The sequence below is a fragment of the Topomyia yanbarensis genome, chromosome 3 (genome assembly GCF_030247195.1).
Source record: "Topomyia yanbarensis strain Yona2022 chromosome 3, ASM3024719v1, whole genome shotgun sequence".
Lineage (NCBI taxonomy): Eukaryota > Metazoa > Arthropoda > Insecta > Diptera > Culicidae > Topomyia > Topomyia yanbarensis.
This window is the reverse complement of record NC_080672.1, coordinates 136,984,847-137,010,183: the sequence shown is the minus strand read 5'-3', so window position 1 is coordinate 137,010,183 and position 25,337 is coordinate 136,984,847. Positions and strand designations below refer to the sequence as shown.

The window sequence follows — 25,337 nt, the reverse complement described above, 5'->3', positions numbered from 1 at the left end:
CCCCTTATTGCCAGCAATTTGCTGGCAAATTGAAGGGCAATTAGCTCATCCGGGTTAGCAAATAACCCCCGTTAGCCAGCAGCTTGCCCTTTTTGACTGGGATGTTCGTCCGCATTTTTTTGACTGGGATGTTCGTCCGCATTTTTTTGACCGGGCTGTCCCAAACAAACCCAGTAAACGAAAGGCGGCTGGGCGGGTTAAACTTGATTCTGGCGATCGGTAAGTTATTGAAACTTTGTTCTATGCTATCCGCCGTAACTTGCCGTTTACTGTAAAATTGGTGTGGGAATTTTGTAATGATGCTCTACTGGTAACCCTGTATTGTTGCTTGAGGCGAGGAAATTTTCTTGAATCTGCTCTCAAGCTGTCATATTCCAGTTCAGTGGATTTTTCTCGCAGTTTCATCGCGGTCGACATCGCGATTTCGACCTGAGCTTGGCAGTCAAACAATCGAACAAAAGCCAGTCGCTTCGTGCTAGAGGTCTTGTTGCAAGCCGGGGCATACATTTTGCGTTTTTGCAGTGCAATTTGCTACAGTTCGTGACGGCATTTAGGGATTTTTCGAAGCGCAGTTTCGTGTTATATTTTGCGATATTTGTTTCATCTGGCGGGTGCTTTAGTGTCTCGTCACGGAGGCGCACCGGTTCCCTTAGCACGGCTTAATGTCTAGTGGTGAATTTTGTGACAGTTCCGCCGTCGATCCCCCAGCCGCCAAAAAGCGGAAACTGCCTTCATCGCCCACGTCTTCGTCGTCGTCGTCGTTGTCGACTTCCTCCACTGCAGCAACAGCAGCAGCAGTAGTAGCCGGACAGCAGCAGCAACAACAACGCCAACTAGAAGAAGATTCAGTAGCAGTTGTAATGGCGACGGCAAACAACAATGGATCAACACCGTTCGAAGGTATTGCTGGTCAGGAAATTGATGAGGGACTCTACTCGCGACAGCTCTACGTCCTTGGGCATGACGCGATGCGTCGGATGGCCCGCTCCGATGTGCTAATCTCCGGACTCGGCGGTTTGGGTGTGGAAATAGCTAAAAATGTTATCCTTGGTGGTGTGAAGTCTGTCACTTTGCATGACAAAGCGCTTTGTTCGCTGGCGGATCTGTCATCGCAGTTCTATCTCACGGAGGCTGATGTTGGAAACAACCGGGCCGAGGTCAGCTGCCGCCAGTTGTCCGAGTTGAATAACTATGTGCCTACCACCGCCTACACAGGAGAGCTCACCGAAGAGTTTCTCCGCAAATTTCGGGTTGTGGTGCTCACTTTGACACCCCCCGTGGAACAACATCGGATTGCGGAGATAACCCATCGCCACAACATTGCCCTCATCACGGCGGATACCCGGGGTCTTTTTGCGCAAATTTTCTGTGACATGGGAACCAATTTCACCGTGTATGATGCAACTGGAGCCAATCCGGGTTCGGCCATGGTAGCTAGCATTACCAGCGATGTGGACAGTATTGTAACATGTTTGGACGAGAACCGTCACGGTTTCGAAGACGGGGATTACGTTACCTTCACCGAGGTGAGTGTTTTTCCCCCGAAAATACGCATTTTTTCCACTTTGTGACTCATGCTAATTACGGTGATGACGGTAGCGATGGTTGGTGTGATGAAAGAGGAAAAGAAAAAAGCTGATTTGCGCGAGCTCTGGTGAGGTGGAACATGATTTTCTACACAGCAAGTTGTGACGTCATGAGGAAAAATTGAATAATGAGTGATGATTTTTCGTACAAGTAAAAAACGATGTTATTTGGTCATTTGAGTAAACAATAACAAGATTAATTGTATTGCTCTAACTGAACCAAAGGACACCTTACAAAAGTTTTGTCTTTTAGAGTAATCAAAATTTATAGAATGATGGGATTTTAAAATTACTGTTATTTATTATAAGTGTTATTTATTATAACCGTTACTTTACTTCATACAACCAAAAACGTCAAAATTCAAAGGACCAAAGGCCAGGCCTAATCAATACATCCTAATAGAAATTTAACTCAATTAATCAAACATGTTAAAGAATAAAAAATGAAGTATTGACAATCTAACGAAAAACAATGCAGTAGTTAGTACAGCATTGGCCTCCTTTTCTGACATAAATAAAATCAATAATGTTCCGCCTCCATTCTCGAGTCACGATACCCATCTAGCCAATCGTCGTGAAAACATCATTTCATCATTGGTTTGCTTGCATTATTATTTACTGCACACTATGTTTTATTGATAAAATTAACACTAGCTCTTTACTTTTCTGCTTTGTCTAGGTTGAAGGTATGGTCGAACTGAATGGATGCGATCCCATCAAGATCAAGGTTTTGGGACCGTATACTTTTAGCATCGGAGATACTTCACAAATGAGCAGCTATGTACGCGGTGGAATCGTCACTCAGGTCAAGATGCCGAAACAGATGACATTTAAGTCGCTTGCCGAAGCGGAAAACGCCCCGGAATTTGTCTGTCCCGATTTCTCCAAGTGGGACCATCCGCAGAATACCCAACTAGCATTTACTGTTCTTGGGCGATACCAGGAGAAGAACGGACGACTTCCACGTCCCTGGAACGGTGAAGATGCTGTTGAGTTTGTTGAGCTGTGCAAAGAACGCGCCAAGGAGCTTAAGCTGGAAGAGATAAATGAGGGGATGTTATCTAAATTTGCTAAAGTTTGCGCTGGTGATCTCTGTCCGATGAACGGAACAATTGGCGGCATAACCGCACAGGAAGTTATGAAGGCATGCACTGGAAAATTTTCACCTCTCTTTCAGTACTTCTGTTATGATGCTTTAGAATGCCTACCGGAAGCCGAATTGGCCGAGGAAGAGTGTCAGCCTGTTGGATCGAGATATGACGCTCAGATTGCCGTTTTTGGACGTAAGTTCCAGGACGTTTTGAGCAAGCTTAAGTACTTTATTGTTGGAGCCGGTGCGATCGGGTGCGAGTTGTTGAAAAACTTTGCAATGATTGGCGTTGGGTCAAGCAATGAGGGAGAAATTATCGTCACCGATATGGACCTTATCGAAAAAAGTAATCTTAATCGGCAGTTTCTGTTTCGGCCGCATGATGTTCAGCAACCTAAATCTCGTGTTGCTGCTCAGGCTGTTAAGCGTATGAACGGGGACATCAACGTGATCTCTCACGAGAACCGAGTCGGTGTCGAGACGGAGCAAGTCTATGACGACACTTTCTTCGAGCGATTGGACGGAGTGGCCAACGCTTTAGACAATATCGACGCACGTATTTACATGGATCGTCGTTGTATTTACTATAGAAAACCACTGCTAGAGTCGGGAACACTCGGTACGATGGGGAATATTCAGGTTGGTACTTTCTGTGTTTGTCGTTTCTTTACAACCTGCCTATCCATGGGATATAGGACAATTAACAGTGCCATTATCTACTATTTTGGCAGGGACAGAAAATCTATATTATGGACGAGTCTTTCTGTCTAATCGAAGCATGAGAGCGTCTTTGTATAGCACATTTACATATTTCCAAAGCTTACGCAGCATTCCTTAATGTTTATTTGTATTTGTAGGTAGTTGTACCATTCCTCACAGAATCGTACAGTTCATCTCAGGATCCGCCGGAAAAATCGATTCCAATCTGTACGCTTAAGAATTTCCCAAACGCAATTGAACACACACTGCAGTGGTCTAGGGATATGTTCGAGGGAATCTTCAAGCAGTCGGCTGCGAATGCTGCTCAGTATATATCCGACCCGACTTTCATCGAACGAACGCTTAAGCTGCCAGGCGTACAGCCATTGGAGGCACTGGAATCCGTTAAGGTTGGTGCGATCATATTCGCATTCGCGCAAACTTTTTATAAATGTTTGCTTTATTGTAGACTGCCCTTATCGATGAGAGACCGAAGAGCATCGAGGATTGCGTAAAATGGGCTCGCATCCATTTTGAAGAACAGTATTCCAATCAGATTCGACAGTTGTTGTTTAACTTCCCACCCGATCAACAAACAACGACTGGGCAATCGTTCTGGTCCGGGCCGAAACGTTGTCCGGCAGCTATAACGTTCGATGTGCAGAACCCGGTGCATCTGGACTACGTTTTCGCGACGGCTAATTTGCGCGCGGAAGTCTACGGCATCCCCCAGCTGCGCGACCGTTCCGCAATTGCCGAGCTGGTGAAAAAGGTTCAGGTAAGTAAGCAGGTTTTGTTTAGATGGTGTAGTCCTTGTTCGAAAAGAACAGATGTATCCTACTTTTCCATGGGACACGGAGTAATCCGCCAATCCGTTGTCTATTATTGAAGTAGGAATAGTAAACGCTGTGAGGTATTAATTGCCATTACATTTTAACGATAGTTTTGGTAATAACCAACTTGCAGAACAAACTACAATCGCATTTGTTTAGTTAGCCTCGGAATATAAATCGGCTCCCGAGTGCAAGCTGTTTTCTAACCTAAGCAAATTAAACTTCAAACAACCGGTTTTTGTGTATTTCTACTAGGGTTTTTGATTCCCGGAAAATCTGGAAATTTAACACGTCTTGGATTTTTTTCAGGAATTCTAAATGGGAAAGATTTCAAACTAAATTTATATTTGCTTATGAAACTGGAAAAAATAAGGGTAAACGTGCACACTCCCAGCAACAGATTTTCTTCTATGAAGGATAAAAAATTAACCTCATTGACTTCTTTAATTTATCATAAGAACGTTCATTTATATTAATTACTGTTGATGCCAGGTAGGCATATCAGCGATTTTGTTGTGGTTCGTTTGTCTGTAAGTCAAATGCACGAGGGAAGGCACTGTGCGTTTACTATATGACTCAATGCATTGCGTTTACCAAACCGTTGGTTTTTTTCTATAAACATAAACATGGGAGGGTAATCCTAAGGGCACAACCGTATTGATGTATATTAAAAAGTAGGAATTCAGTTCTTCTCGTGCCCAGAGTTCAGATTTCATAGGTAATGCAGTGTTTGCACGTAGGAAGCTCCTGTTCTTTGAGTACCGATGAAGACTTTGGTTGGCTCCGCTAGCTGATCAATTATCAAAATAGACTACGACTAGCTACTGAGACGACGTTTTTGTGTGTGGCTAGAAACAAATTTTTACAAACCGAATGAAGTAGTGGATCAATGAAGCATTTAAATAGTCCCGGGATCCAATTATCAGATAGTCTTATAAAGGTAATAAACAGTTTTCTGAATCAATTCTAAGAATGTTGACATCCATATTGCTAGGATTCTGTTGAAATTCATAACAGTATCCACCTACTGGATTTTTTTTAAACTAGGTGTTCTCGTGCGACTTCTAACAGAATCAAAAAGTGGGTGGAAGTTTGAGGTTGGTCTGTGAGACGGTATAACCAGTACCTCGGAAAATTTGAAAAATTCTGCACGAACATGTCAAAAGGTCCTAAGTTCAAATGACAGCCTCTCTTTGTTCACTTTGTCTTTAATAACTCAGCCGCTTTTACTCTTTATATAATATGCTAGTTCAAATTAATGGCTTTCGGTACCTGCTGAACATTAGAGAGTTTAAGGATGATACCGCAATAACCGAAAGAGACAGTACACAATGCAGCTGGGGTCGTGTAGTGTTCTATTGACACAGACTGGATAAGCGGGTCGTTGATGGCCGAAAATGTGGAGCATTGACAGAACATTACAATGTGCGTTTTGTAAGAACCTGATGCGACTCGTGATGAATAGAAAAAATATTCATTCATAAATTTATATTATTCATTCAGTTGGATATCGTACAGTAATATTCAATTCACTAATTATCTAGGTAAATGTTCTCAAACATTGGTAAAGTATGTAAAATAATAACTTTCACCGCTTACATTGTCCCAAGGCCTCGTTGCTGCATGTTTTTCTTCGTGCAATAACCAAAGACGAATGAAAACCTGCTCTAAATGAGTGGGTAGTTTGTTCGTTTGACGTTTTCAGTTGCGTGAATGAATATTGAAAATGAATGCGGCTGAATACGATCATTTTTCATTCGATGAATTCGAATATTTGTAACTCTGGTCCTGTCTGGGATATGTGAGTGACATTGCTGACCACCGGTCTTTTATGAAGGACTGCGGTATCTACGTGCCCATTTGTAGGCATCCTGTATCTGTCACGTCCGGATGTCTCTACCCTCGGTCTTAGCAGCCAACATTCGATTGGTCCTATCAAAAAAAAATGACGCTCATATCTACTAGATATATTTACTAGTTCCATGGCCATACGACCGGGAACTCTAGTGATATGGGGAAACTAGCTCTCTTCTAGCATCTGTACCATACACTAAAAAATAAGCATCAAATTCTCGGTTCAATAAGCGAATGGCCACAAGATTATAAAATATGCGTGAATATGGCCACAAGATTATAAAATTGAATTTATGCATGTGTTGTAATTTGCTTTTAACTTTTAATTATATTGTAATGATTTTTTTCCTTTGAATATGAATTCTTGAGATTTTCCCTTCTTTAGAATTTGGATCGCAAACGAATGTAAAGCATCAAATAACAAACATTTTGAAAACAAGACACAATATACCATGAATTAAATTTCATATTTTATAAAGAGTAGTTTGGTTAGAAAATTTTAGGGATCGTAAATGGAATTCCAAGCTTACTTTAGTCTTCTATGTAATCAATCTGACAGAAATATTAGTTGATTCCTTCTTGCAAACATGAGCAGTCCTTAGAATCGTACTGCAGTGAATCAGAACGCCATAAAAAATTGTGCGAGTATTTTCATACGTTATGCCAAACGGCCAACTTTTATGACAAATGACGTTAATAGCATTCAATATCTTGTACATTTTATGTCAAATGGCCATTAAGCCGAATGGCTATTGTGTCAAATGACCTACTATGTATCACACTAACAGACATAACACTATGCGGAAATAGCTTCAAAAATTATCAGTCCGACATTTTCCCCTAACACTAGCTCTGCACCTTTTATACATGGTACAAAACACTCATTTGCTGGTGGGTTACCACTCAGGCTTGGAAACTTATTTTTCTCTAGAGGAATTCCACGAAGATCCGTCCGAAAATCTTTAAAATCGTGACCGACCATCTGAGATTCCAATGAAACGTTACACATTTCACAGTCATGCAAGACTAAATATTTTTCACAGGTAATAAGATTATTTTGACTCAAGAGCAAGTTTTCAAAAGGGCGTAAACGTTTTTACGTGCATGAATTTCAAATTTTTTTTGTTCGATTACTGTATTTTATACAGCAAAACTATCTGAGAACGAGTTACAGGGAATGAATACTTCTGTCTGAAAAAAATATACACTGAAAAAAATGTTGTCATTTTTCAAAAAAAACAAAAATTTATGATAAAAATTTAAATTGCGAAAAAACCCATTTTTAAAAAAAATTTGTATTTTGTTACCAAAAACCTAAAGAGAAAAGAAACATTTTGAATGTGATTGCATGATGGAGAAAAAATCGGTAAAAAAGTTTTCCTAACAATAACTTCGTGCATGTTTTTAAATTTGATACTAATAGACATACAAAATTGTAATTCTATTACAGAATATAATTCTAAGCACCATTTATAATCAAAATGCATTTAACAAAAATCTTCCAAAATGCGATAGCTTACGAGATATTTGAAATTTTGCTCCTTCACAAACAATTAATTGGTATAATTATGCTCTTTTTAAAAGTTATTTGCGTTACCCCGTCAAAAAATGTCAAAAATTTAATGTTTATCGTTTTAAAGACGTAAAAGCAACTTTTTTAGTGTATTTGGATCCTGGAGAAGCTTTCAATAAAAAAGTTTTCCTAACAATAACGTTTGACATTTTTTTTATAATTCTTACTATTTGCAGTCAAAAATACAATTTTCGTTTTGAATATGATTCTAAACGCCATTTTAAATTATTTTGTTTTATTACGACCTTTTCATAAGTTAGTCGCGTTTCTCCATCAACAATAATAGGTTTTTCAAAAGGCCCGTAAACTTTCTTGCCACTTTCTCTTTGACATCAAGGCGATATTGTGAAACATTTTAAAGTTACATGAAAACAACCAACATATGATTCAGCTATATAGTTTAATCAACAGACCCTATGGTTGAAATATATTTTGGTTGCTTTCATGTAACTTTCAAATGGTTTACAATATCGCCTTGATGTCAAAGATAAAGTTGAAATTTTGAAATTCATACACGTAGAAACGTTTACGCCCTTTTGAAAAATTACTCTCGTATCAAAATATTCCAATTGCCAGATAATATCATGGAGATTCATACAGCGAACACACCTGCAAAGTTTCGTTCGAATCGACGATGGTCATATTTTGCGGTCGGCTGGTTTCTCATGGAATCCCTGTCTAGTATCCTATCTCCCGCATGCTTGTGCATATATCAGTGGTGCCATCATTGCAAATGCGGCCATAGTCCCATCTACAAATATATTTGAAATGACCGTCAAAGCGGGCGACGCATTGTTTTCGAGTGTTATGTCTCTTAGCCCCGGATGAAATACCTAAGACCATTTTGTGTTAACCTTGTGTTGAAACGAAACCATTTGGTAAGATCCACCCAACATAACATATCTATATGTTAAAATCAAATAATTACATCAAATACGTATGTAAATCATCCCACAACCACACACCACCTCCTTCCATGCTAACAAAATCTAACATCCGCAATACCTATGGAGATTACGTGGGTTTCCCGTATCTTCTTAAGTAGGTATTCAACTAAAGGCGGGTGTACCCCATATGGCATAATGGACGTTTGGCATAACGGGTTTGGCATAAAGACGTTTGGAATAATGGACATTTGGCATAATGCTTATGGAGAGGTAGGGCATTTGGCATAACGGACGTTTGGCATAATGGACATTTGGCATAATACCTATTGGGGGGTAAATGGACATTTGGCATAATGGACATTTGGTATAATACTTATTGGGGAGTGAATCCAAAATTATCATAATCAATTTTCGTCATATAAATGATGTTTTTTTTGTTACTTGTTTTGTTATTAACAGAAAATAAATATTTTTCATATTATATGAATCACGCAACCTGTAAGTAGTGAGATGGATCGCAAAGAAAAAATGATTAGAGATAGGCACATTTGAACAAATTTTTAATAGGTTAAAAGGGTCCTTTGGATTACGTGATGTAAATTTAGCAAGTGAAATTTCCGTAATTCGGTAGCTTGAATAATGAGTAACATGTAACCTGTACATTGTACAGTACTACAGTAGAATACAGAAGTATAATTGCGTTCTTTGTAAAGAAGGGCGAATCACTATACTTTTCATATACTAATTATTTATTAATATGCACAGAATAGTATACATATTGCGCGCACGAAAGGTTCTTCCATGCGCTTCGCACGCGCTGACGTGTAGAAACTGTTGCAGCCAAACCCGCGTGTTAGCGAAGAGTGTGTGTGGTGGTATGCTTCGCGCGTGCAGGGTTCGACTGAAAAATTCATAACGCCGAAAATACTCAAATGTTCTTTCCAAAATGTTGAAGGCGTTAAGAAAAATATTTTAAGAGAAAAAAAAGTCATCCAACTTTTCAATAGTTTACATTAAATAAGCAGCATGATTATTTTTAATAAACTTCATTCGAAAACTGAGAAAAGCACACATTTCATGTTTTCAACAATTTTTAATATCTTCTTCAGTTATTGCAGTATTGGCGATTAAATAAAAGTATTTAAACAAAATTAAAGCAAATTACTACTATTTGAAAGAAAAAAATACGTGTCAAATATTTTAGACAGCCAAATCGAAAAAAATGGTAAACAAAATTTGGGGTGGTAAATTTTATGTGGAATGCTCCATATATAATGTAAAGTAGGGTGCATCACAATTCTGTGCATAATAGTAATTAAGTATTATATGAAAAGCATAGCGATGCAGCCTTCTTTACAAATAACACAATTATACATCTGTATTCTGCCGTACATGTTACTCTTTATTCAAGTTGCGTTGCGTTGCGTTGTGACGATGATTTTGGCGGATTGCACACTGACTTCATCATGTTTGACTGCTGATTATCTAATAAGAGTTGCTTAGGAAGTGGTAAGTAGGAATTCATACCAATCCGACCCATATTAAAACCTCAACAGCATGATAGCCATCATTGCCGGCCGCCCCCATCTCCATCGTTCACGGGGAAGGATAAAGGATAAGGTAGACAGGAAGTGTTGATGCTCCACCTACTTAACGGAAGGACGACGATTCATCAGACTCTTCCATAGGTGTCGCGGAGTTGGTGGTTTGGAAGGGTATCAGGTCTAGGATTCGCTCCAAGCAAACGATGCGACCTGTAAAGCATATTTTATTAGGTAGTTGTTTAGTTAGTCTTCGAGTGCACGATCACTCGAAAAAGAGATGATCTTGTTTAGTTTTTGGTTATTTTTAAACTCTGGGCAGCCGGCTACCGAGAGTATACTATGTTCCCTAAACAAAAACAATTTGAACTCCACACAGCCGATCGTGGGAGTATTGCCTGGAAAAGCTAATCTTATCTGCGTAATGGGCCGGATCACTATTTATTGCAACAGTATTTGGACAGAACTCGCTACTTCTTCTCTACGATATATTTATTGGCTTGAAAACTACCAAGTGACAGCATATTATACTGGCAAAAATAGCGCGAGATGTTATAAATCAAGGAAAGTATTTCTTATTTTCCATATCGGATTGTTTGTGGAATACAAGTATACGAGCGATAATACCGAACACTGAAGGGAAATATAAAGGATTGTTAATCTGATGCACGGGCTTGTTAGCAATAACGGAGCTTTAAATTAGGTTCATAAAAACAGACGCGGCGAATTCTCAATACGTATTGAGCCGTGTTCATAGATACTAGTCAGATTAGTCGTATTGGGGCTAACTTCCGATCAACTATTCACCTTTACGGCAATGTTTTCTCGACTAGATCTGTTCGCACCCTCTCATTCTGTTCGCACCCTCTCATTCTGCGGTCTAAGGACCAAATGTCATCAATAGACTTAGAATCGCGTGGAGGCATGAGATAGGAAACTTGTAAGAATTTTGCTATCCCACCGTTTGACTACCAGAATGGATGGGAGAACAGTAATACTAGCAAATACCGACTACCATAAGAGCGGTGCAAATTTGAACGAGTGACGTAGAGTACTGCACTGAAAAAAGGACCAGGAGTGCGATTTTACGAAGTTTTAGCTTCCGATGGCCCTACATTTTCTGACAAAGTGAAGTTCTTGAATGTTGAGATTTTTATTACTGTTTAGAAAAGCAAAAGTATCATAAAGCTAGTGTCAGGCCTTCATGAGACCTCAAGAAGTCACTTTTGGAGGTATTCGTAAATGTAGATTTGTCGGTAGACGGTTCCAAATATAATAGAAAAATACCTAATTTAACACAACTACAGATCACTTGCAACATAAAAAGCTTTTTGTGAAATTCGACAGCTCCATCTTAGGCCAATTCAATAAATTTCCTGCATGAAAGTTTCCATTTTTTAAAAACGGTTTTTAAGCCAAAGCTTTGGAAGTTAAACCTTGGCGTGGAAGTGCCGGTATATTAATATATTCTGTTACTTAGTGTAGAATTAGATTTCGTCATTTACGGCTAATATACAACCGCCAGAAGAAACTTAAAACGTTGGTACACAATCAAGAAAGGCGAATCAGAAAAGGTATATGTCAGTGATTCACTAAATACAGACTGGAAAGAGGGTAATATGGAAAACCTTAAGGTCCGCCCAGATTAAGTCTTCGGTACGGAACAAAACCTCGGCCTAGGAACTCCTAGCATGTTGTTAGTCGCCTCTTACGACATGGGAGCAGTTCCCAGAGGTTCTATTCTTGGTTGAAATAGTGCAAAAAGATTTCAGCCCGCCGGACACCACACGGCTTATACATGTTACTCTTTATTCAAGTTATCAAAAAACTCAAGTCTTACTTGCTGAATTTACACCACGTAATCCAAAGGACCCTTTTAACCCATTAAGAATAATGTGTGTAAATGTGCCTATATTTAGTCGTTTTTTGCGATGATCCATCTAAATACTTATAGATTGCGTAATTCATGCAAAATGAAAAAATTTTTTTGAGTTGATTCCAAATTACGAAATAAAACATCGTATATATGACAAAAGTTGATAATTTTGGATTCACTCCCCAAAAATATTATGCCCCTTTTATGCCAAATGTCCATTATGCCAAATGTCCCTTTACCCCCCAATAGGTATTATGCCAAATGTCCATTATGCCAAACGTCCGTTATGCCAAATGTCCCTACCTCTCAATAAGCATTATGCCAAACGTCTTTATGCCAAACCCGTTATGCCAAACGTCTATTATGCCATATGGGGTACACCCACTAAAGGCCTATTTACACCCTCGGTGAAAATGAACGTGAACTTGATGCGCACCAAATTGTTTTTTTTTTCAATATCTCACTTATGGTTGCGTAGAAACTGATGAAAATGGAACTAAACGATAGTTCATTAATATACTTAGCGAATCCATGCACAATTATTCGATATAATTGAACCAATGCAATAATATTCGTATTCTCCGATCATTTTAAATATTCCACGGTGAAATATGTTCGCAGTGGATATTTCACTTGTTCACCAGGAGTGTAAACGGGCCGATGGACGGAATTGATGCGGAGTGGTGAATATAAGTGTCATCATTGTTCACGGTGAACGTTAACCTTTGAATACCAAATTGCATTCTGACAAACCGTAAATTGCCAGTTGAGCGTGAAAACGTTGTTCGCTGATGAAACTGTTCACGACGTCGTCCACCGTGAACAATGGAAGGTGTTCAACACATGTTCACGTTCATTTTCACCGAGAGTCTAAATAGTGCTTTAAGCACTAGGTGGTGTGGTGTGATTTGTGGTGTTAGCACGGATGGACGCTAAGGATAAATATAGCATTATGCATATTGTTTGGTTGAACTAAAGAGAAATATTGTATAGTGTATATAGCATTGTCTTGCTAAACCAAAGCAAGCTTCTGTTTCATTAATTCTCACCAGTTTAATCAGAACTCCTTTTCTTGCAAGACATCGCACAGGACTATGGGTTTTCTCAGAAACACACATGGTGTCAATACAAAGTCCATACGCAAATTCCATAACTAATTGACGCATATACCCTAGGTTGTGTTGTTCAAATGTATTTCACGCGAAAACAATTCTATTCATTCGATTATCCGGATGATTCGATAATCTGGAGTCAAAATGAACATAAGTTTATCAAAAATTAAATAAACTGCATTTAGAGATATACCCATTCAAAAAAGATAAAATGTAGGGGAGAGAGGGTAACAGTGCAGGAACTATGAAACATTCGCAATAAATAATAATGCATGGTCAGAATCGTCTCATTACCTCATATTTCACAATTTCTAATTCTTTACACGTGTTGCAGTATTTTGAGAGAGATCTCTGCATCTCATTTAATGAATATTTGTTTGATTTGTTATAGCCAGAGTAAATTTGCAATGAAAAATATTATTCCATCTTTATGAGTTATCATCCATTGAATAAATATTTAGTCCATTGTTATTTATAGCAAATTTTATGCTCAACATTGGCCGCGAACAAAGTTTTTTGGTAACTTGTCATGGTTCTGTGTAATTTCACAATTTTCGTGAATAGACCCATTGGGTAACTGTGAAACGATGACGTATGGGGAACAGTGGAAATTTCTTGTTTTTGTGGTCTGTCTCAAAATGTGAATGGGTTCCGATTTTCCACAGTAAATACTACTCATATAGTTCAAAATTGGTAAATTTGGACAAGTTTTGTAGAAAATGTCGCTACTTTCATGATTGCAGCTAATATGCATATAAGGTAGTCCTATGTTACGCGATGATATAGTGATTTCTTTCGCAAGCAAGTGATTTTCGCCTTAATATAACTTTAATTCGAAGCGTTAGGATAATTCTTCGTCAAAACAAAAGAACAGAATTTACAAATAGAATATTTCACTGTAGACGACGTCGTGTTTCATAGTTCCTACCCATGGGGCACAATGGTACATTTTACCACCGACTGTTTATTACCCACAAAAAGTTATTTCCCGTGAATTTAACCAGTTGGAAAAAATATATGTATTACTTAATAACAGAGTGGTACTATGTACCACTTTTGGATACCCAAATATCATGTATAACAATGTGCTAACCTACCAACCCACCGATTTCCTAACGATCCCGTTTCTACTAAAAAACTGTGCTCAGCTTCCTAAATCCTTATTGTGGGATGAACTTCGGCAGCCTGACGGGTTAATTTCGGTTGTCATCTGGGGCGTCTGTTATTGTTGAACTGTTCGAACTATCAATTTTCTCGATACGAAGAACAGAACGGTCCAAGTAGAGAATGCTGCTAGGATCGCGAAAATCATCGTTGATGTTCCAAAAAAGAGCCAGCCGTACAGATGTAGTTTCCAATGAACATTTTTGGTAGTCATGTTTAGAGGGTAGTCATTTTTTAGGTTCAATTTGTGAATTGTTTCTATGCCTTGTTCAGAGAGTGTTGGTCAGTAAGTGATTTGATCCTTCCAGGTACAATTTTGCCGTAAGATGGAGACGATGGCTATTGGCTAGAGTCCCATATGGATTTTTGTCGAAAAGGAGTTATCTGTTGGATTGTATTCACAATCCAAGAAATAAGACTACCAGGTTTGTTTAGAAAATATCGAAAAAGAATACCAAAACATGGTTGATCTAGCCATAATGCTCAATGAAAATGTAGATCTTGAACAAGGATATAAGGATTGTTGTTTTCGACATGGGACTCTTATGCTTTAATGGCCGGTATATAGCTAACTGATACTCTACATTCTTTTGACTCGTAAAAGTTTAAGTGTGTAGATGATTTCTTCATTACACACAGCACATAGGCGATGGAAATATCCAATATGTTGTCGAGCGAGCTCATTGCAATACCGCTGATCCTGAGGTATTCCTGGGCCATGGTTATCTCGTCTGATGAAACGATGCGCTTGCTGGGAATATTACGTTAATCGCTTCTTTTATTTTCTCTAATTGGTGAACTACCCTAAGTTGAATATCAAATTAACTGAGTCAAATCCCTCAACTGTTTTGTTCTGAACGTTGTTTTGAGAGATAATGAGATAATTTATTGTATCTGTAACATTCTGTAATCTGATTTCTAATGCACTATTAATGCTGATTTCTTTGTTGTTCTACTCTATGAGAGACTTCCTTGCATTATTTATAATTTTTAAATCATCCGTGTTCGGGCTGCCGGATATATGTTTCCGTCCGCGTCCTAAGCTTTCCTATATTTTTGTCTAGAGAGTCTTAATTTGTTGAACATGGAAAGAAATTTTCTCGATTTGACTTTTATCATTGAGCTTAAATTGCTTGACATGAGATTTTAGTCTGCATCATTTTGTTTTTGTCTATGTTTTAGATGGTGTCCGCCATTAGGTTTAGATTAATATGGTGGTTTTAATGTAACTCTAGTTTTGCCTATAGGAATAATTATTAACGGTTTTCTTTCCTACGTCGTGTATGAGAATGTCCGCTTAGATCCTCGTTTCCAGCAGCCATAATCTGAAAAGGAATAACCGTTATGTCTTTTTGACATTTTCCTATGTGTCGATGTTTTTTGAGTCGGTCGCGGTTTTGTTATTGTGCTCAACAATGTCTACTGGTCTATGTTTAACGTTTTTCTTATGTCTTAATGTTGGTCACGGTTTTTTCATTCTAGTCAAGAATGTCTACTTGTCTATACCGATTGCCATAAGGTTACCTTTTACCAGTATGGGATTAGTAAGGGTCTTGTATTCCTCCGAGTCTATGAAGGGTAGTTTATTGTGTTTGCCCGCCATATATTTGATGTTGCCTTTGGCTGTCTGAACGTGCCTAAGCCTTAAGGTTTTTATTTTAACTGGGTTCAAAGACGAACAATTGCCGAAAATAATTTCTCAGGGGCCTCAGATTTGTAGTACTATATGTGGCGTCGTTGTATAGAGCAAATGTTTAGGGACAAACCTTTTTTATAAGCTGAGGTGACCACAGATTTTGTTCACCATAGAAAAATCTCAACGACCTCGGCTGGGATTGAACCCACACCAACTGGAATGAGTGGTGGTCCTGGTTACGCTTACCACTCAATCACCGGCGCCGTCCGAAACGCAATGAAACCTTGTCACTCTAAAAACTCCCTGAATCGGGGATTTCAAAACCCGGGTGCTTGACCGCAAGTGATCGTTTTTGGCATGTCATAAAGTTTGAAAGTGTCGACTAGAGTAATTTAATTTAAACTTGGTTTTATTCAGGGATTTTTTGTGATGTTTAGAAAGTATAGTGTTCAAGTCTCATTCAAACCAGTTTAGAATTGAATATATTTACAAGCGTTTGTGAATAAAATTATGTTTGCTATTTTCTTTTTTTGTGTTTAAATAATGAAGCTGTCCTTGTTTTTATTGCGCTTGTTTTTTTTCAGGCCAAAAAAAGCTAACAACAAATATTTGATTTGAATGAAAATGCTACTTTTTTACACTCAAACATCTCAATTGTTTTATTGGCCTTGCCGTTAAAGGTTGGATAGAGAATGCGCAAAATTCGCAAACGAAAAAAGAAGTTTTTTTCCACACCGTATGTCAGATCTTTTGTTGTTACAGTACTGCTGATTGATTTTTATGAAGATCTGACATACGGTGTGGAAAAAACTGCTTTTTTCGTTTGCGAATTTTTCCCTTTCTCTGTCCAACCTTAAAAGCTCCTGTAGCTACTGGCATAGCCCTTACACTGATCGTGAGTTCACTACATCATCATCATCAAACGGGAGCACATCGTTTGGCATAAGTTCCATTGGCATAAGTTCATTTGGCATAAGTTCATTTGGCATAATGTTCATTTGGCATAATGGTCATTTGGCATAATGGTCGTTTGGCATAATGGTCATTTGGCATAATGGTCGTTTGGCATAATTTGAAATATACATTGAAATCTATGTTATATTTAATATTGACGCCTAATGTGGCTACGCCACGTCGCTTTAAGTATGGTATTTAAACTAATTGATAGCCCCTATGTTTGAGTAACCTGGGAAAACGAGTGGGTCGTAGGTTTGCCGGTGAGGGGTCGCCGCTTCTGACGGCGGGTCGATGACCACCTCGCCCCCTTGGATTAGGTTATGCGATATTTCCAAGGGCTATATGGTATATAGATTCAAAGAACTGCTCATGTTTGAAAGAAGGAATCAACCCCTAAGTTTGAGCAAACGAGTGGATCACCAGTTTACTTGCGAGCGCTATTTGGTATACACATTCAAAGAACTGCTTATGAGAAGGAATCAATCATTGTTTCTGGCAAATATATATGTGTATATTTGCCAGAAACATAAGGGTTGATTCCTTTTTTCAGTCATGAGCTGTTCTTTTAATTTGTATAACAAATGGCCCTCGAAGTAAACTGGTGATAAACTCTTTTGTCCGTTTTACTCAAAATTAGGGGTTGACTCCTTCTTTCAAACATGAGCAGCTCTTTTAATTTGCATGTTTAATAAGTTCGCTAGCAAAGTGTTGATTTACTCGTTTGTCCGGTTTATTTCAACATAAGGGTTGATTCTTCTTTCAAATATGAGTAGTTATTTGAACCTATATACCAATTAACTCTTGGCATCGTCGCATAACTGAGACCAAGGATCCGAAGCGGGATTTGCTGGATTCCGATAGTGCGTCGGCGGCAAGCATGGGAAAAATCGCATCGTGAACTGTTCGTTCGCACTTCATAAGCAAGCTTTCTTCAGTTGTGATGTATTCTGTTAGCATCGAAAATGATACCTAGCAACCTGTAGCGACGGACACACGCGTGCCAAAACTATAACAACCAACGAAGGAGCACATCAGTTGCGTCTTTATTCTATCCTTCCCCAACGCGGATAGCTTCGTTCGCGAAGCTCTTCTCGAGCGGTTCGCGATTTGCATAGGATTTTCATTATATAGTTTTATTTCATTTTCATATTCGTACAAAATAATTAATGCTTGGAAAACCATCTACCGTTTTAAAACTAGCCGATAATCAACGTTTTTCAAAATTTGCAACAATGCACCGCTGAAAAAATGACCGCAAAAAAACTTTAGTAGATCAAATTACTTGTAGTGTACCACAAAACTACCCATAACGCACTCTGTCAGCAAAAAATCCTGTGAAAAAATATGGGGTATGTTTTATTCATGCATCAAGAAACCTTTATGAGCTTCGCGAAGCTACGTGATAAACATTCACGAGCGAACAATCAACGCTGCTCTTAAAAATTTTAAGTTTCACTGTTTATTCGCAGTTTGCTTATCTAGTGACCTACTGTGAAGCTTTTACTTTTCTCCCTTGGTGCGTTGTTCATCGTTATTTAGTGAGCACAAAATTGTGGTTACTTGGTGATCCACAGTCAGCAACAGTCGCGCGAGTGAATGAATTTTCCCATGCCTGGTCGGCGGCCCCTCCCGAGCAAACCTGTGATCCACTCGTTTGCCCGGATTACTCAAATATAGGGGCTATCAACTAATTCAAGTCCGACCGAGCGGAGCGATGTCGGACAGCACCGGGTTTCAAGCGATGAGGCGTAGCCACATTAGGCGGCAATGACTAGTAACAGAAAATTCAATGTATTTTTTAAATTATGCCAAACGACCATTATGCCAAATGATCATTATGCCAAACGACCATTATGCCAAATGACCATTATGCCAAATGACCATTATGCCAAATGAACATTATGCCAAACGAACGTATGTGTCACCTACTGTTATGCCAAATGAACATTATATCAAATGAACCTATGCCAAATGAACTTATGCCAAACGAACTTATGCCAAACGACATGCTCCCCATCAAACATCGCAATTATTTAAACTAAAATTAGTTTTTTGAGGAAATCCATGCCATTTCTGTAACTTTTGTTTGTTTGCCAAACACTTTGGCGATCTGGCTATTGAACAGGAAAGAGCTAAAAAATAGATCAATTCGTTCATCTGCTGCAGAGATATCGTGGACACCGAAAACGGTATAATAATAAAATTGTCCTCAACCTCATTCATTTCAACATGAAATCATGGATACATTTTAGTGATGATTTGGCTAAAACTTGGCCTATATACCTAAAAAAAATATTTAAAAAAAAATTGTCTTTGATTTCAAACATACAAAGCTCCTTGATCTGCGAATCAGTTGACAAACTATTATTGGTAATTACTACCCATTTTAAATATTTGCGTTGCGTTGTGACGATGATTTTGGCGGATTGCACACTGACTTCATGTTTGACTGCTGATTATCTTATAGCAATAGTTGCTTAGGAAGCAGGAATTCATACCAATCCGACCCATATTAAAACCCCAACAGCATGATAACCATCATTGCCAGCCGCCTCCATCTCCATCGCTCACTGGGAAGGATAAAGGGAAAGTGTTAAAGCTCCACCTACTTAACGGAAGGTAGACGATTCATCAGACTCTTCCGTAGGTGTCGGGAAGATGGTGGTTTGGAAGGATATAAGGTCTAGGATTCGTTCCTAGCAAGTGATGCGACCTGTAAAACATAGTTTATTAGGTAGTAGTTTAGTTAGTTAATCTTATCTGCATAATGGGCCGGATCACTATTTATTGCGACAATATTTAGACAAATTTCGCTATTCCTTCTCTACGATATATTTATTGGGTTGAAAACTACCGACTGATAACACGTTGTACAAAGAGATATGATAGCTCGAGATGTTATAAATCAAGGAAAGCATTTCCTATTTTCTATATCGGATTGCTTGTGAAATACACGTATACGAACGGTAATATCGAACATTGAAAGGAAATACAAAGGATCGTTAACCTGATGCGGGGGCTTGTTAGCAATAACGGAAGTAATTGCTACCCACTTTAAATATTTGCCGATTTACTGCGAGTTTTTTTTTGAAGAACAAAAGACTATTCTCGAATCCCAGAAAAAAATTAATTCGCAGGATTCGGGAATTCCGAGAAATGCCAAAAACTCGCGATTCCCGCGAAAGCAATTCTCGGAATGGAAACTCTAATTGTTATTTCGTATGCAAGCAATAAAGTTATGACTTAAACATTGCTCACTCCTGTTTCTTAACTAAACCTGCACGCAGTTTTCCACTGCACGTAGTGATCGCTTGTTTCAGTGATCCAATTCAGTTTGTCCTCTCCATCCTTTTCGCATTTCTTCATGCTAGAGCGAGACCACATATTTCAGTGATTGAGAGAATAAACCTTCGAACGTTACCACACAAATCGAAAAGCCCCCTACTGTTCTAATCCACAATTATATCATATTTTTAGGTTCCCGTTTTCACTCCCAGATCGGGTGTTAAAATTGCAATCACCGATGCAGCCATGCAGGCCGAAGCAAACGGAGCCTCCGGCGAGGAGCTCGACCAGGACCGTATAACACGTCTGCAAAAGGAGTTGGCTTCGCTGGGTCGCCTTGATTTCACCATTACGCCGCTCGAGTTCGAGAAGGACGACGACAATAATCTGCATATGGATTTCATTGTCGCGGCATCCAATCTGCGTGCGGCCAATTACAAAATTCCGCCCGCAGATCGGCACAAGTCTAAGTTGATCGCGGGCAAGATTATACCGGCGATTGCCACCACGACGTCTCTCGTGGCAGGTTGCGTTTCTCTCGAACTGTACAAGCTTGCTCAAGGGTAATTGACGTTCGTTTGGATCAGGATCAGATTAAATAAAATCTTTTATTTTTGTCTATACGCAGCTTCAACACGTTGGAACGCTTCAAGAACGGTTTTATGAATTTGGCGTTGCCATTTTTCACTTTCTCGGAACCGATTGCAGCGAAGAAGCAAACCTACTACGACAAGGACTGGACCCTCTGGGATCGCTTCGAAGTTCAAGGTGAGCTCACGTTGAAGGAGTTCCTGGATTACTTCGAGCGAGAACACAAGCTGCAGATCACGATGCTGTCTCAGGGCGTCTGCATGCTCTATGCATTCTTTATGGCCAAGGACAAGAAGGCGGAACGACTGAGCCTAACCATGTCGGAAGTGGTGCGGCGTGTTTCAAAAAAGAGCATCGAGCCTCATATTCGTGCACTTGTTTTCGAAATTTGCTGTAATGATGACGAGGGTAACGACGTAGAAATACCCTATGTGCGTTACTCTTTACCGTGAAGTGTGCTCTCTCCAGAACACACTCAAACTCACACATATTTTAAGGAGTTGTTTTAAACACTAACACACGGGCACACATACACATCGGAGAAAGAAACTGAACCAATAACAACAATTTCATTAGCAAAAGTGATTATAACATTCAATTTTTCGGGGTCATTCTTGTCATCTGGCTGCATCCGAATGGGAAACGAAGGTATTTATCTTGATTTTTGCCTTTGTTTTTCGATAAATCGGGCGTTGTCTCCATGATTAAAAGGTAAATCCGAGCCGGCGTATTCGACTGAAGTATATGCCAGTTTACGTATGATATAGAAGTGATTCTTTTTTAGTTTTTTTTTCATTTTCAATTCTTGCCCTCGTGTATTGATTGGTTTATTCACTTTTCTGTATGCCGTCATCTAGTTCTCGTTTCTTTATTCATTTATAGTTTGTTCGCCAGTGCGATGCATTCTAGCGAGTATCTCAATCATATGTACTAACATTAAATATGAAGCAAGTAGTAAAATGATCTTTGTTGTCTGCCTTTTTGCGATTTCCATTGTTGAACAGAACAGATTTTTCTTCGCATTACACCTGCAGCAATGGGACTATAAACGAATAAATTTAATCACTCCCACACGATATAACTATGGTATAGGTCTCAACTTTACTAGATGTGAATGCAGCATGAGTGTGTGATTAAACAACAAATAAGCTTATAAATTCAACGCAAGTCAACCGAAAGTGGAGCAGATGACCAGGTTTATGGCATTTTCGTTTTTGACTGCACTACACTGGTGTAGTCGGTGCTACACTCGTTCAAACTTCGGTGTAATCAGTCTCTTTTCTTGCATTATACTGGTGTAGCCGCAGATAAAAACGAAAACGCTATTACAATCGTTTCAAGTAATCAAATTGATTTAATAAATCCTTCTGATGCATTGACATAATGATTGACTTAAAATGAGTATTTCGAATGCGTGCTTATGCTAGATATCATTTTCAACAAAATAATAAATTATACGTAGGGAAAATTGGTTTAGTGTTGCACGGGAGTGATGCACAGAGTAGGATGTACAATAGACCTTTCATAGCGGATAAAACATTTCGTTTCAGTGCGATCGGAACTTTCAAGTGGTTTTTTGAAAATAAAAAAATAGATCTGCAGATATGTTAAATATAAAACAAATTCGCTCATCAGTAACCTCCCCTGGAAAAAATTCTGAAAATTGATTTCTTATTTTAAATGTCAAGCTTACTATCCCGCTCTGAAGATGAGGTTTATGAAATAAAATTCTTGATGAACAGAAGTTGTGCCGCGTAGAAAGTCTACTAGACAACAGCTACGCGTCATCATGACACGAAAACCCAAATTTAAAACACGAAATGAGGGAAAAGAACGATTAAAATAGACATGGGATGCAGAAATTAAAAATGTGAGAGAAGCGAGAATGCGAGAACGACTATACGAAATGATTAATAATAATTTTTACTGAATGATGAGTAGTACTTTAAACAGAACAATCTACGATGACATTTCATTTGAGAGATAAAAAAAGGTAAAAAGCAAAGCAAAAATATTGTATTTGAAAATAAATTATGATCATGAAATTTTTAATATTGTTATTTCTAAAGTTTATCGTTGAAAAGAAGCAAAGATGACACTTCCTTTCGTAAGAACTGCAAGAACACAAAACATCAATATTCTATTGTGGAGATAGATCTTCTATTTCGACAGACTTTAAAGTGGATTTAAACCACCAGAGGTTTGTCAAAAATCAGAAATATTGTTTCAAATGCCACATTCCTCTATGTAATCGGCACAATGCTGTGTCACCTCATCATTCTCCTGATCAAATAGAAAGAAGGAGCAGGGAGGAAGTAGGATTGGAAGTAAATTTCTGTGCCTTCTCTGGCCAACTCGTCGACGCATTCATTGCTAGTAATACCAGAATAAAGGATCAGAAAATTTTAACTTTGCCGGTGAAGCTCTGTTGAAGAGCTTTTTAAAGCCGCGTATAATCGGGAAAATTACTGCTTGAAATACGGTATAGTATCTATCTAGCGAATGAGAATGTTCCAATCTCATTTTAACAATGTAACACGTGACTTGCACTTACTGTTACACTCCATAAAGAAAGGCAATCACTTCTCTCGAGAGGGAATTTTCACATGGAATGTCCTGTAGGGAAAACGACATGTGAGTATGAATATAATGTAGCTGGGAGCAAGAATTTCATCACCCCATGTAACCATTTGCGACCACAGTTTTGTATGACTGGTAGCAGGATCTGTATGATTACTGATCCAAAGATCATGCACGTTATCTTGTCTCTTAACTGATTGTGAGCAGACCAATTAAGTTTTAACGTAGTGACTAGAATGATGATCTTAGCAATATGTACAAAGTCGCTCACGACCAATTTCTGATAATTCGAAACGAGCAATTTGAACTCCGAACAGCCGACCTTCGGGAGTATTGCTTCTTATTAACACTTCAATAATTATTTCCAAAGTTTGCAGTACAAATAAAGCGAAGAAAAAGTATAAAAGATATCCCAAATGAATGTGAAGAAATTCACTGCGAAATGTTAATGACAAGTTGGTATCTCTACTTTCCCTATCAGAAACGTTTCCATAATTGGGTTAAATGCCAAATTGCAAACGACATATTTAGTAGGCGTAATAAATATAATAAGCACAACGACAAAGGCTTTTGATCTATCGGCGACCTAGGGGAAGAATGGATGGGAGAAGAGCTATACTGGCAAAGACCGACTACCATATGAGCGGTTCAAACTCGGAAGAGTGATGCAGTGTGCTGCACTGGACGATTTTGAAGAAAGGATCAGGAGTGCGATTTTATGAAGTTTTAGCTTCCGATGGTCCTACATTTTCTGACAGAGTGAAGTTCAAGAATGTTGAATTTTTTCCCACCGTTTAGGAAAGCAAAAGTAGTCCCTGCTCTTTTGCTCAGTAAGGGGAATTAGCGCGTTGTGTAAGGTTGGGCGAGGCACAATTCGATTGTGAGTCAGTGAATGCATGAGGCACAAAAGAGTCTGAGCCGATTGCAATTACTGTCAGGGATCAATTGAAGACTTAGAAATGGAAACATGTACGTCATTAAAATCGGTTCATTTTACATAGTTACAATTCGCCAACAATTTGGGTCACTAAACTATAATATAATATATTTTAACGCAGTGTATTTATCACAAAATATGACTAACCATGTTCCTGTTTCATGTCCGTTGAACCATTCTGAGTGGCCAACATAAATTTATTTATTCGTAACACTCACCTTTTTCCTTTCTGTATCGTTTTAGTTATTTTTTTTTCTTCTCTGGAGAAGCGGACAAGATTTACTAAAGCTTAATGATGTGCAAAAACTCATGCATAGGATTATCAAGAGTGAACAAAAGATGATAGCTCTCAGTATATCGCTGATCGAGAATCTACAACCATATGTAGACATAATACTGACACCTCAAGCAACATTCGATTCTTCGATTCCACAATGCTGAGAAATAAGCTCTAAAAATATCTAATATTTACTGCTTGTTAATGTCGCACAATTCAACGCACCCACCGGAAGGCTAAGTAAGAAAGATCTGCTGATATCTCTTATCCTGGGAGATTCGGAAACATTTAATGAAACTAAGAAACACATTCATATAGGGTGATGAGCCCATTATCGCTATGTTTCTATTATTACGCTACCCATTTGAAGCCGTTGGTTAGAGCAGTGTCTGCCATCTCTGTTTGACGCATTGAGTCAAATGGTAGCGCAATAATAGAGGTACTCGATTCGTGTTTTCGTTGCGCACAAACACGAGAATTTCACTGTTTTCAGCGCATGTATGATATTTTCTTGGTACTTAAAAACGAAGCAAAGCTGTTGATGCCAATTTGTACGCATTCCATTGTTTGTAGGCCGAGTAATTAATGAATCAGTGATGCGCCCTCCTTAGTATGGTGAAAATAGACACTTCACCCTATGCACACATGAATATAAGCAAAAACAAAGGAAAAGAAATATACAAGTGCACTAACACCGGAGACTCCTGAATGCACTGAAACAAACAAAAAAAGGGTAGAGTACAAAGGATAAGAAAAAATAACCCATGGAATCGTGGACACAATGAGCTTACTAACAAAAAAGGACTAAGAAAGAAGAAAGAACGAAGGGAAAGTACCAACTGACCCATGACAGGCAGAG

General features: G+C 38.6%; 1 protein-coding gene across 1 annotated transcript; it reads left to right on the top strand.

Annotated features, from left to right (window-relative positions):
* The first annotated feature begins 424 nt into the window (after positions 1-424).
* Positions 425-22,729, top strand: LOC131694271 (ubiquitin-like modifier-activating enzyme 1). The gene is made up of 6 exons (XM_058982846.1): positions 425-1,526; positions 2,266-3,315; positions 3,534-3,785; positions 3,845-4,153; positions 20,286-20,656; positions 20,722-22,729. Exons 1-6 carry the CDS (start codon positions 663-665, stop codon positions 21,134-21,136), a joined length of 3,261 nt encoding a protein of 1,086 aa, XP_058838829.1. The 5' UTR covers positions 425-662; the 3' UTR covers positions 21,137-22,729.
* Positions 22,730-25,337: the final 2,608 nt, after the last annotated feature.